General features: G+C 42.2%; 4 protein-coding genes across 9 annotated transcripts in view; 3 read left to right on the top strand and 1 right to left on the bottom strand.

Annotated features, from left to right (window-relative positions):
• LOC126539438 (protein Hook homolog 3-like) overlaps positions 1–7,055 on the top strand; it is a 43,303-nt gene extending 36,248 nt beyond the window's left edge. Inside the window, exon 22 of one of the 2 annotated variants that reach the window (XM_050186270.3) lies at positions 5,866–7,055. In XM_050186270.3, the coding sequence (XP_050042227.1) occupies positions 5,866–5,884 (19 nt within the window). In that variant the 3' untranslated portion in view covers positions 5,885–7,055. Of the gene's footprint in view, positions 1–2,872; positions 5,783–5,865 lie in introns of those variants that run through there. The other variant, XM_050186272.3, reaches the window with a different exon arrangement.
• LOC126539439 (SOSS complex subunit C) lies at positions 6,189–8,103 on the bottom strand. Its single transcript, XM_050186273.2, has 4 exons — positions 7,962–8,103; positions 7,765–7,843; positions 7,651–7,672; positions 6,189–7,242 (listed from the first exon to the last, which is right to left on the bottom strand). Exons 1-4 carry the CDS (start codon positions 8,101–8,103, stop codon positions 7,090–7,092), a joined length of 396 nt encoding a protein of 131 aa, XP_050042230.2. The 3' UTR covers positions 6,189–7,089.
• Positions 8,104–8,265: 162 nt separating this feature from the next.
• Positions 8,266–8,906, top strand: PolE4 (DNA polymerase epsilon subunit 4). The gene is made up of 4 exons (XM_050186274.3): positions 8,266–8,466; positions 8,536–8,620; positions 8,701–8,742; positions 8,826–8,906. The coding sequence occupies exons 1-4, from the start codon at positions 8,266–8,268 to the stop codon at positions 8,837–8,839; spliced, it is 342 nt and encodes a 113-aa protein (XP_050042231.1). The 3' UTR covers positions 8,840–8,906.
• Positions 8,907–9,007: 101 nt separating this feature from the next.
• Positions 9,008–12,791, top strand: part of LOC126539437 (mutS protein homolog 5-like) — a 31,729-nt gene continuing 27,945 nt past the window's right edge. For all 5 annotated transcript variants that reach the window (XM_055075388.2, XM_050186268.3, XM_050186266.3 and 2 more), the window contains exons 1-7: positions 9,008–9,201; positions 9,280–9,406; positions 9,472–9,552; positions 9,616–9,693; positions 9,766–9,887; positions 10,974–11,080; positions 12,683–12,718. In XM_055075388.2, the coding sequence (XP_054931363.1) occupies positions 9,121–9,201; positions 9,280–9,406; positions 9,472–9,552; positions 9,616–9,693; positions 9,766–9,887; positions 10,974–11,080; positions 12,683–12,718 (632 nt within the window). In that variant the 5' untranslated portion in view covers positions 9,008–9,120. The remainder of the gene's footprint in view (positions 9,202–9,279; positions 9,407–9,471; positions 9,553–9,615; positions 9,694–9,765; positions 9,888–10,973; positions 11,081–12,682; positions 12,719–12,791) is intronic.

The following is a 12,791-nucleotide window of genomic DNA, read 5'->3' as shown; positions in this document are numbered from 1 at the left end:
TCCAAGTCTCTGCCCCATATGTTAGCACTGGTAAAACGCACTGATTGTACACCTTCCTTTTCAATGATAATGGTAAGCTTCCAGTCAGGAGCTGGCAATGCCTGCCGTATACGATCCAACCCATTTTTATTCTTCTGTGAATTTCCTTCTCATGATCAGAGTTCCCTGTGATTAATTGACCTAGGTAATCGTACTCCTTCACAGACTCTTGAGACCGACTGTCGATCCTGAACTCTTGTTCCTTTGCCCGGCTATTTATCATTATCTTTGTCTCCTGCATATTAATCTTCAATCCCACTCTTACACTCTCTCTGTTAAGGTCCTCAATTGTTTGTTGTAACTCGTCTGCATTGTTGCTGAGTAGAACTATGTCATATGGCAAATCGAAGGTTGCTGAGATATTCGCCGTCGATCTTTACTCCTAAGACTTCCCAGTTTAATAGCTTGAATAATTCTTCCAAGCATGCAGTGAATGGCATTGGAGAGATTGTGTCTCCCTGTCTGACCCCTTTCTTTATAGGTATCTTCCTGCTTTTCTTGTGTAGAATTAAGGTAGCTGTAGAACCTCTGTAGATATTTTCCAAGGTATTTACATAAGCCTTCTGTACTCCTTTATTATGTGTGCCAGGCTACATATGCCAGGATTACGTAGGCAAGGATTACGTAGGCCAGGGTATTGCCATTCAGATTCTGCAAAAAATCAGTTGCATCTTTCTCACTTAAAACAGTCCACATCCTTGAACATGAGCAGAAAAGGATGCATACAGCTTGAGTCATAAGAAAAAAAAATTAATTTTTTTGAGTCGTAACAATGAAAATGCTGAGAATAACCGGCTCGGGGTTTGTGACCTATTTGGTTGCACATGTTGATTGAAGTGTGCTACTGGAATAAGAATGAATACATTCTCGTTTTTTTTTTTGTTGTTCTGGTTATTCGAGTAGTGCATTTCAGCAAGCTATAATTACTGCTGGCATTGCTTAGAACTGGCCAGTTGGGCAGATGGAATGATCCACTACACTGGAAGCCCACTGAAGAATTGGCTGTATCCTTAAAGTACTTAATTTGTCACTAAACAAGCCTCAAATCTTCTAGATCCAGTAAAACTCCACCGCAATGGCTGTACAGTTGTTAACAAAAGTGCCATGATGCCAGACAGCTTGTATGCATGTCTATGAATGTGCCGTTTTTGCATTTGCTCTTGGATCGGGTTATCAAAGTTATCATTGTCACTTGCATGTGTACGGTTAGCATGCCACATTAGCCTTGCATAACACCGTGCTGCTGGCATGCTTATTCTAGGTGCTGTAGTGCTGCATGAAGGCAAGTGCATGACAACTTGCACATCGTGTCCCAAAAGCTATTTTACTAAAGCTATGATCACATAACACAGTAGAACCTTGTTGATATGATCCCATTTCATACAATTTTGCAACGCCAACGTTCACAATTGAGAACACAAAGAAAAGAGCAAATACAGTTACTCTTGTTTGTTACCATTGATACGTTCCCTAAATACACAATCTTTCAGCACCAACACTCTGTGCGATCTTATGATACGTTTTCCAACCGCTAGATCTCTTGTGGACAAGAAAAGGAACAAGGCATGCACGATCGAGAGCTGTAGGTGCCCGCCACGGTAGCTTACCTGCAGTACTCGCCCGCTTGTGTCACATAAAAGTGTTGGCACGTACTCAGTTTGCCCTTCCAGTACCAGCAAACCTCTTCAAGCTTCATTCCGCGTAGCATTCACAGTTAATGCCGCCTAACCTATTGCGATAAGCATCTTCACCTATGCTTCACGGAGTGCCGTTGGAAGCGTGCTGTGCACTGGTAATAGGCGATAGCCCAAATGCGCCTCCATTCCCTGCTGCAGGTGGCATGAAGTCAGGACAATGTTTCGCACTGACGGCATAGTATTATGCCATTGCCTACCAGCTCAATTTCGTTTCGGTTTCGCGTAACCATTTAGAACGCTACACAATAAGAAAATTCAATACCTTGTCTCAAGCTGCTTCGGCCCTTCCAGCTCGATGCGTGTCAGCATCTCATGCCACAACTATTCTTGCCGAGCGGACACAACAAAACTTCCTGTTAAAATCAAATGCTAAAGTGCACCACCTGAAGGCGCCCATCACCCAGGTCAAATTCGAGGAGTGCAAACATAAGCTTGCCAAAGCCGCAAAAACAACAACGTGCGTCTCTGGCTGCTCGTGCCGAGACTATTTGCGCAACACTTTGCATTACGTAAATGTCAACTGTAGCTGAGTCTGCCAAATTTTTTTGTGATTTCGGATCGCATGTTTTCCCGGTTCGTATGTTTATTCTCATGTTTTGCTTTTTTTTCACCTAAATGTATCAGCAAGGTTCTACTGTACTAAGTCCATTTCATGTGTGTGCCTTTTGTGGGACATGGAAGAATTGCAATGAACTGTCCAGTTTATACGTATGGCCAAAATTACAGGGCACTTCAAGAAATCTGTTCAAGATTTCTTGAAATTGTCTCCATGCATTTTACCTATGCTGAGCTAATTGGCTTTGATTCATTCATTTTTCTTTCATGTTATATTGGAACGTTAAGAGTTGACCAGGAGAAAAAAAAATATGCTGATTGTGCTAAAAGAACTGCTAGAAACTCAGACAAGTTGTCACCTCGACACGATAGGCAGAAATATTGTTTCATTGTTCCCCCTTATCATGTATTCTTTAATGTCATGCAAACTGTACAGCAGTATCTGTTCCATTTTAATTTTTTTAATTTGCATGTCACGTGCATTAAAGTTGGCTTTTGGCTCTCATATTCAACTGCGCATATTTAATTTTTTGCATCCTGCCCCATAGCGCCTTTTTCTTTTTGTTTTTCTGTGCTTGCAGTGAATTCTTTGAGTGAGAATGTCATCAGCCTGTGTGTCTTCGACATAGCCGGACAGACAGAGGGGAAAAAAAAAAAAAAAGAGCATGAGCACTCTTCTCAATCGACACACCATAGCGACCGCAAGTGCTCGGTCCCCCACCCGTCCCTCGCCTTCTGCTCGGCATGATGACCTGCAGCTCGAAGACTACATACCTACATCATCGCGCAGCTTCTTAGTTCCCTACCCCATCCTTCTTTTTATTTCCACTACACCATTTTGTTGCTGTACCGCCGCTGCTTCTCTGTACGCGGTGTGTGTTTGCATGTACCAACATTCCATTGCCTTGACTAGCGACCTGTGCCTGTAGTCGTTGACAGCCTAAGAATGCAGCGGCAGATACATAGCTGCAATTCGAAGGTAATTTTTGTAGAGGTGCCACCAGCTAACTACCATATTTGCTCGATTGTAACGTGAACTTGTTTTCTGGGAAATTAACTAAAATATGATATGAAAGTTGGAATCAAGATGAAAACGAAAGCTGCTGTAGGTAGTGGCCAAATACCAGCTCCCACTTTTGAAGGCCGAACATTGTGGTACTGCGGTTGCCAGAAGCCCGTGCAAGCGCCAGAAGTTCGTCATAATTGGAGGCCCTGGATGGTGCCACCAAGTGATGCCTGGTCCTGTGTGTCTGAAATGCAACACATTTTTATTTTTCCGAGGGAGAGCAAATCACTATTCCTCTTTCACCATAAAAATGTGGTGAGAGAACGATCAGGTGTGTTGCATTTTCTTTTAAGTATGAAAATCAAAGTGCACATTATAATTGAGGGTGTGTTACAGTCGAGTAAATACAGTAGATTAGCTCATTTCCATAATGGCACAGGGAAGGTGAATTTTCTTTTAAATACTTTACATATCTCTGAGAATGTTTCAGAGCATATTAGAGCATAGAGGAATGCTGATGTTTGATTTTATGCTTGAGTTTGTGGAGCTTCTTCTAAACTCTTAAGTTAAAAAGAGTATGTTGTGATGGGTTTGGGAATGTTCTACTGTGTTGGCACTGTGTTGGCAGCCTTGTCACAGCTGTTGACACGGGACATGTCGCGTTACCTGTGTCCTTGTTGTCACCTGCACAGCCCGCCTTACTACACGAGGCTTACCTCCAACAGCCTTGTTCCCAGCAACGTTTGCGGATTTAAAATATTCACTACCTTAGGACGTTTGTGCCACACATTGTGTGACACAGCAGCAGTTGGTCTATGCAAAGGGCACTTGTTGAGCCATCAGTTATGTGCACGCACTAAATTGCCTTCCTAACATTCAACCCTCACTACTGTGCAAAGCATTTCACTGGGCAGAAGCAGCCTCTACAACTTTGTGTGTGTCTTTTCATGCGGCCACAGTGGCTACCCATCTGACATTTCCAGAGCATGTAAATATGACCCCAGCCTTTTTAATTTTCCTAGTTCAGTCTTGCTGTTTAGTCAAGCAGTGGTAAAACCACTATGGGGTGAAAGTACTTTTGTGTTGGCTGTACCCCTAATTTCGCGAGGTAATCTTTTTCTGCCTGGAGCTCAGGCTGTCATTGCAAATGCCCATAATGTGTTTGAACCTGTTCAGCCATTGAAGGCCTTGTCTTTTTATAAGAGTGGAAAATTGCTCACTTGCAAAGGATTTCACTCGTAGTACTCGAATCTCTCACATCCACAACAAAATAGTCCAGGTGCTGTCTTTCTTTAGTTGTGCAATAATATATGGCACAGCAGTGGGTAAACAAAACAAGCCCCACCCTGGTGCAAACCTTTCTAAAAAACATCGCCCACATTGTCCCCTTGTTTTCCCTGTTGGTCTCCATATTCTTGAGACTCCACTGTTAAATTGTACAGGTTTTTACAGTATCTTTGGTGATGTAACTATTTTAAGTGAGGCATTGCTTTTAAAATATGATCAGTTCTTACTGTACTGCATCTCGCTAACTGCATGCATTACAGTGAAAGCTACAGGTCACGTCAGCCAACTAGAATAGAGAAGCAGGACTTTATTCCTCTCTTTTATCTTTGAACTTAACTTTATGCCATGAGCAAGTTAGCCCAGCGTCTTTGTTAAACCAGTACTCCTCTACTGTCCATGCAACGTTTCATGAAAGGATCATTGGCCCCAATGGGCAAGGCCTCCTTCTCTTCTCATAACAACAGCTGCCCACATAGCCAATTGGCTGACACGAGCCTTAGCCTTTGCTTCATTGCGTAGAGTTGGCGAGAGGGCACACAGCATCTTTCTGCGTGTCCAGGCAACACATTTGCCCGTTTGCGCATCTAAGCAGTCTCGGGTCATCCGAGAAGCTGCTCAGAATATTGTCAGTCTATATTCGCTGAAGGCCGAATCATTGCTTTTATGTATACAATCTTTAGTGTTTTTAAGAATAGTGAACTGAGGTAGTTGATCTTGATTAATGCTTAAAAATATGGCGCATAAACAGGCAGACATAGTGAAGAGCACTCATGTTGCGTTATGTTGCCCATGTCTTCCTCCGTTTTATGCGCAGAATTCATCTACATTGGTGTTCTTGTATTAGAAACCGCAGACGAGGTTTCAGCAACCACTGCCAGTGTTTTTTGTACTTTTGAGATGCAGTGTTTTCTCTACCAAAGTGCAATTGAATGAATGATGTGTCGCTGCAGTCGTAAGGATTTCTTTCACGTTAGGCTTTAATTTTGCCTGTACTTTGTGCCTCACAATGCCCTTCTCTGTTTAAGCGACTGGTCTTATTCTAGACATAATAGAATGGCTTTGCAGTGGTGAAAAGTGCTTATGCGTATCTGTACATATTTACATTGCATTTGAGATGTTTAGCTTCTGAATGGGGTGATTTGCCCGGTTATTGTGTATGCAATATTTATGGAGAGAAATAAAAGTTTTCTAAAGCTGCTTTTTTGTATGTGATGCCAGACATAACTTGTGTGTGTACCCCTTCACAATGCTTTAAAACGTTTTTTTTTTTTTTCCTTTCAGACCTCGGGCACAACATTGATGCTGGTTCGCTGTGTGTAGCGCCCAAGTTACTGGTTGTGCACGTTAGCATTTCTGCAAAGTCTAGTCATGTTCAGAAAGTACAAATACGGCTAATGGGGAGATCTCTGCCACTGTTGCATTGGCATGTTCAAGGACACAACGTCCAGGTGCACGCTTTCTGTGCTATACAAGCATTTTAGTTTGAGCTTTTCATTCACATTTCGTTCACTGCATTAGAAAATAAGCTTCACTCACTTGGATGTGTAAGCATCTTTCATGCAAACTCGCGTTCTGCTTATCACATGCACACAAACAAAAGAACAGACACGGAAGCTTCCTTTATTTTAGAAAAGTAAACTTTGTACTGCTTGAACTGTGCATCAAACTGTCGCATGCTCACAGCCTAACATTACAGGCATTTCGAAATTGTTCACTGCAACCTGGGTAGACTGGCGGGTTATCATAGTAGTTACCTCTCTTGTGTGGCTTTAAATATGCAGGCCTTCCCTACAGTGCGGAAACCATACATGCAAAAACTGCGGCGAATGTTTTTTTTTTTTTTTTTTCCAGACCACATCTGGTAGCATCGGCTCACTAGACAGTTGCAAAGGTTTGCAACTCACCAGTGACTTGTGATGCAGCTGAGGGCTATGATGCACAACTCACTGGTTGGTCATTATGCACAGGAAATTGGGAACTCTATTATAAGTGTAGCTGCAGTGAACACTCTCGCTCGCTAGTCACAGGAAAGCTATTACTTTCCTAGATTCACAAACAACCTCGACTCTGCGCTCCTCCGACCAATTTAGCTATGATTCAGCAACACTTCTCGGCAATTCCTGTTGTGAGGAGTTGCTTGAAAAACACCCCTCCACATTAATGTCTTTGAGCAGGTCCTGGAAGTGCTGTTACAAAAAAACTTGTGAATCGGCGAGAAGCATTACTGAAGAGCGGCGATTACTTTTATTTGGGTGCAGCTGAAAAGGAGATTAGAGTCGAGGAGCATTTGAGTATGGAGCATGATGACTATGCTGTTTTCGAGCACACTCAAGCAAGGAGTGCCAAAAAGTTAAATCTCTGCTGCAGTGCCACGGCGGAATGAACAGGCAACGCTGCAGCACATGTGTTTATCAGTTATGTGTGATGTTGCATTCCAATCCCAGACAATAAAGAAGCCGTTCAAAAGCAAACACTTGTCCTGAAGGTTGTGCTAGCGAGCGACTGTCACTTGTCGAACCGCGGCAATACGGGCAGTATTAGGTTGCCAAAAGAAGAGTCCTGGGGTATGAAGAAACCGACGGAACTGGAATGTGCGTGTTGAAGTGCTGTCCTCTGCGAAGTGGTCAGCGCATGGGCATCCGTCGCATTGGCGGTCGTCTGGAAAACGTGCGGGTAAACAAGGTCGTTCAATAAATAAGTCAACTTATATCAATTAATATTTCAAGTTCAATTGAACTGTTACTGCCTGGCTACTCCTAGTCCTTACGGCTCTCAAAAAATATACATCACGTCTAGTACGTTCGTGCCGCAAACACAAGCTACTGTAAAACATCCTCGTTCTGATATTGCTTTCTATCAATGAACGCTATCGCTGACGTACCACCTTCTTCACCAAGAGTGGTTTGCGCCGAGTATAAATCAACCAGACCTCTACAGCTTCTCCTGTTTGAGCCATTAGCAGATAATTACCGCAGTCCGTAGTCAAGTTAACGTATTGGACGTAAGCGTTTAGTTTTACAAACGAAAGACGTGCTAACAGCTACGCCGTCTTCTATCCAAACGTACCGCGGAAGGCAGCGCCGGTGGGCTGTAATAAAGAAAGGAAAAAAATGTTTCTGTTATTCTCATGTTTCATGGGACAATAAAACTCGCTTGCCGAGCGTATAATTGTGGGCAAACCTTGCGTTCACTTGGCCCTGCTTGAGGAGCAGCTGCTTCTTCTGTTGAAGCTCTTCGATGATCTTGCGGTTCTGAAGCTCTGGAATAGAGTGAAAACGACGGTCGTACAACAGTTGAAAAACATATCGATGGGACGATGACATTCGTCGATTAATTGCAAGACGCGACGCTGAAAAACGTTTTATTTCTTGCGATACCTTGCCGTGCGGTTGGTGGTTGAAAAGCCATGTTGCGCTGTTTTCGGTTTGATGTCGCTGGCGAGCGTGCGAACGCGTCAAGCTTGCCGTCTTTCATGAAGTGACCATGTTTGCGCTGAGTACAAGAAACTCGCGCGTTCATTAACCGTTTCAACCATTAAAGGGCATTACTGAGTTTAGAGACACATAAGTGAACTCATCTTTGAAAGCAAAATTATTATATTATGGGGTAAAATCCGATAAAGCTGACTGTTCTTGCTGATGGCTAGGCTCGGAGCATTGAAATAAAGACGGGTCGCTAACCATGGTGTGTCATTGGCGCGCTAAAGAGATGTCCGCTAGTATGGAAACCGAGCAAAATGCCGAGCAAGACAGCGCTAATAACGCGGAAAAAGGAGAGAAACTATGCCGCTTCCCTTTGTCACGAGTCAAGAACATCATGAAGCTCGATCCCGATGTTGTGCTCGCTAGTCAAGAGGCTGTGTTCCTCGTCTCAAAAGCTACAGTGAGTAATAGATTCTCCCTCGTTCGACACGTTTCTCACTTGTAGTGTACCGCCATTCGGTAATTTCAGGAAATGTTTGTCGCCGCCTTGGCAAAAGAAGCTTACACATATACGCGACAAGCAAAAAAGAAAACTATTCAGAAGAAGGACGTCGGTGCGTACAACCTCCGTTCTGCCTCAGTGCGGTGAGAGTTAGCAATGTACTAAACCAAGTGTCGTTTTCATATTTCGCAGATTCTTCCGTAGAAGCCGTCGAAGCATTCGCCTTTTTGGAAGGTTGGTGTCAACACTGTAGTCTTTGAAGTTGTATGCAGCTAACAGTAGCGAAAGTTCTAATTTTGCGTTAACGATCCTTTCAGGGACTCTGGACTGATGGACCGTCGCACTTCTGGCTGCAGAACATTTTGTAAATAAATTACCAGTTTTTAACGCTAGAAAAACTTCGAGTATGATTTTTAAATATATCTTACAGTATTCTTACAAATTTGATCAATCTTCCATGCTTGCCGATTCTGGTCTTTTTTCGTCTGCAACTTAAGATCGAGAGAGTGCTCTCTATGTAGCAGCTGGGTCACGTTTGTGTAGCGCGTGCTGTATTGTTGTAATGGTTAAATCATAAAAGAATTATATGGTGCATTTCGATTCGCTAATGTCATGCAAAGCACGACACTGTCAACTGTGGCAACTGCTGACCGGCGGAATGAATTCAGCACAAGTGACGATGACCCTTCGCAGGTATGGTTACGCCCGTTGATTTGTATCCCATGATTGGTCGTTTTCTGCATTCACGCCACCATTTTTACCCGCTTTTAGGTCATCCTAAGCCTCGCGTGGTCATCAAGAAGGTTTGGAGTTGCTTATTATGACAGCAGCACATGCAAAATGTACCTTATTCCTGACCAAGATGATCTGCCACCAGTGCACTCCCTCTTGTTCTCAGGTAATCAAGTTGCTTTACCTTTAACAAAATTTTGTTTGTTTACTAGTGGGACTTCCTACACTCAGTGCTGCAAGAAGTGAGACCGTCTTGTGTTCTGCTAAGTGCCAAATCTGATGAGAAGCTGATGAAAGCCATTAATGATTTCCGTAAGTGCCCGCTCAGCTTTCACAGCAATCAGTATGAACTGAAATGCCCAATTTGTTTCATAGTGTTGTCTGATAATACCTCAACGGACAGGAGGTCCTATGACAAGGAGGTTATTCGTACTCTTCCTTTCAAGGACTTTGGTGAGAAATTAATTTATTAATTGTTAATGGCATCACTTGTGCCTGTGTACTGAGTCCTTCTGCTTCCAACAGCATACGAACCCAGCAGGCATAGGCTCCTGTATATGACACTACCCGACATGCCGAGTGGACTCTCTGACGAGGCACGCTATGTCTTCATGGCATCCTTAGTTGATTTTAATGCCATTGCCATGGTAAGACTTTGCTACTTGCAATTATGTTTGGTATCTCAATCATTTTAAGAGAAAGCAACTTTCTTAAGCAGCATGCAAATTTATGCTACACGTGTGTTTTGCAAGTGCATGTCAAACAGCACCACATATAAAGATTGGTGCTTAAAACTTGTTGAAGGGACATCCAGGAAACTGTGTGAATGTGTTAAACAAATTAGTGCATGTGTTACTTAATGTTGTCATGAATGTTTCAGAAAAATCTTTAGTGTACCTTTGTGTTCATCTGAAAATTACCACTCCTGCAAGCTGGAAAAAAGGTTTTCTTTCACTAAAAAAAAGAAAAAATTACAACGTCCTTCATTTTATGGACTAATGTAAAACCACCACCAAATGGCTATTGGCTGGTTAATTTCAAATGTTGCTGACAAGTAGCATGCAGTAGGTAGGATACGTCCAAAAAATAACATCACAGTGGAAGAAACCAACTGAGTGGGCATGCGATAACAGAAGCTGCAAAAGTGCAATGTGACACCTTGTGTTTGCGTGAGGCATTGCTATTAGTTGTTATTGGAAAGCCAAACTTGCCATTAGAGAAGCCTTCAATATAGAGGACAGCCATTTTATAAAAAAAGCATTGTGGCTCTGCAGATGCAAAAATGCGTCGGTAAAATTGTTTTACGAGATTCACGACATAGTGTACTTTCATCTCTGAAGTTTCAGAATTTAAATAGTAAGTGTCGCTGGCCTCCTATAACATAGCACATTGTCCTACATAGTATTTAGCATATAGTAAGCATATTCTGACACTCCACGGAATAAATACAACAGCACGTTATTTTTATCTAAACATCACCAGTTTGTGTGCTTCACCTGTCATAATGACTCAATAGCTATGGCACTCTTTTGCTGAACATGAAGTCGCCAGTTCAAGTCAACTGCTAAAGAACCTTGAGAGGAGGGGAGGGGGGAGTAAAATTATTACAATGCCTTCTATTACAGCATTTCTACTGTTACTTTAGCGTGTTACAATCAGTCAATCAATAAATCACTTTGTGCGCTGTTCTTGGCTCAAATGAAAACTAAAGGGATTTGCTTCGACCATTGCAGGTTAGGTCTGCTGGGGCCTTGATAAACTATCTTGGTCAATGCAAACTTGATTGTCTCCAAAGCTCACAGGACGGCCATCTGATTCGAGGCATTGTGACATGCAGCTTGTAAGTGAGGGGGCAGTGCGACATTTTCTTGATTTTGTAGTACCTGTCCTCGCCGATTTAAATTCCTGTGCTTTTATGCCTGGAAGTCGCAGCAATCTTCCGTAGAATTTGCACAGAGCCCCTGAATTAGTGGCTCTAGAGACCATAATTATGAATCACTATTATTGTTTTCATATAATTGTGTTTCTCTGCATTGAGCTTTCAAGTTAAGCATAACACACTGTGAAGTATTTGTAACTTCCTTATTTGAAGTTCAAGAACATTTTGGGTAATAGCTGCTCACTGTCATATCACAGACAATATCTTGCAACATTAGGCTCTTCGCCGATGACTGCATTATTTACAAAGAAATTAACAGTCATTCAGGTCACCTTGCACTAACCGATTCCTTAAGCCATCTCTCGAACTGGTATGACACATGGCAAATGTTGATTAACCCCCACCCCAAAAAAAGCTGTATCTGTGACGAGAATGTGAAAGAAAGAAGCTATCAAGTGTGATTACAGCATTAAAGGCACTAGGCTTTAAAAAGTGAACAAAAATATGTAGGTGTCACGATTGCTTCAAACAGTTGCTCTGCGCAAGGTGTTTTATCTTTGCAGATGCCTCTGGCTGGCCCCTCAATCTTCCGAACATTTAGCCTATGCTGCCTATGTTAGACTGGTATTAGAATACGCTAACACAGTATGGTTTCCTTATACAGTCACCAACATTAAAAAACTAGAAAATGTACAGAGGAAGGCTGCAAGATTCATCCGCAACAAATATAAGCACACTGATTCTCCCACAAATATGTTAATAAGCTCTGGCCTCCAAACACTGGTGATCAGAGCAAAACAAGCGTGCCTGAAATTTCTTTTTCAGCTACTTCACAACTATTATAAAATTGACAAATGATTGTACATCCGTCCATCAGGATCCTGCGTAACCCGGCACAAACATTCGTACACACTGAAAGAGTACTCTTACCACGATGACACTTTCAAGCACTCCTTTTTTCCATTTGCTGTCAGGGAATGGAATTGTTTAGATCCCTTGATTACTAATGTCAATTCATTATCAAACATTGCCTCAAAAATAGAAAATATCATCTGTAAATGCAATAACGCTCTCAGCCCCAGAGGCATTTCACCATCATTGGAAGCATATTACTGGCTGAGTGCCCACAACAGCTTGTTCTCAGGATAGCTGTTATCTGCCTGTGTACCACTGCATTTAACGTATAATTTCCGTTATCTGTTGCTGTTGGTCACTTTGTGTTATCTGAGGTTAAAAACATCTGCTTTGTATATGATCTCTATTTTAAGTGCATATAAGTTATAAGCATTACAAGTGTGTTGTTCATAAAATTTCAGCTCGGCATTCATTCCTAATTATCATTAAGGAAATTTATTGTGTCTAACTTTAGCTCTTGTACGTCTGTGATGACAGTCCTTGCATTTGATTCCTCTTTCTGTTTTGCTGTGTGGTGCTCATATATTTTTATACTTGCATGTACAATCTGTACGCCCACCTGCTATGGTCTTGGAAAGAGACTGGCAGTGTTGAAAATAAGTAAATAAATAAATCTCAAGAGTTTCTCAGTACAAAATTTTCTTATAGGAAAGATCGCATTCGCATCAGCCAAACAACACTCAGGTAAGGTGAAAAAGTTTGACTAGTTAGTCTTGAATTAATTCAAGTGCCGCACTTTCCCATTTGTTGTGCTGGC

The sequence above is a fragment of the Dermacentor andersoni genome, chromosome 11 (assembly GCF_023375885.2).
Source record: "Dermacentor andersoni chromosome 11, qqDerAnde1_hic_scaffold, whole genome shotgun sequence".
NCBI classification, from domain to species: domain Eukaryota; kingdom Metazoa; phylum Arthropoda; class Arachnida; order Ixodida; family Ixodidae; genus Dermacentor; species Dermacentor andersoni.
Note: the sequence above shows the minus strand (reverse complement) of the source record. Positions and strands in the feature narration are given on the sequence as shown.

Coding starts and splice junctions, on each gene's coding strand:
- LOC126539439 (XM_050186273.2), bottom strand. CDS start 8,103: ATGAACGCGCGAGTTTCTTGTACTCAGCGCAAACATGGTCACTTCATG. Junction 7,844..7,961: donor ACCACCAACCGCACGGCAAG/GTATCGCAAGAA, acceptor ACTCTATTCCAG/AGCTTCAGAACCGCAAGATC. Junction 7,673..7,764: donor CAGGGCCAAGTGAACGCAAG/GTTTGCCCACAA, acceptor TCTTTATTACAG/CCCACCGGCGCTGCCTTCCG.
- PolE4 (XM_050186274.3), top strand. CDS start 8,266: ATGGTGTGTCATTGGCGCGCTAAAGAGATGTCCGCTAGTATGGAAACC. Junction 8,467..8,535: donor TCCTCGTCTCAAAAGCTACA/GTGAGTAATAGA, acceptor CGGTAATTTCAG/GAAATGTTTGTCGCCGCCTT. Junction 8,621..8,700: donor TATTCAGAAGAAGGACGTCG/GTGCGTACAACC, acceptor CATATTTCGCAG/ATTCTTCCGTAGAAGCCGTC.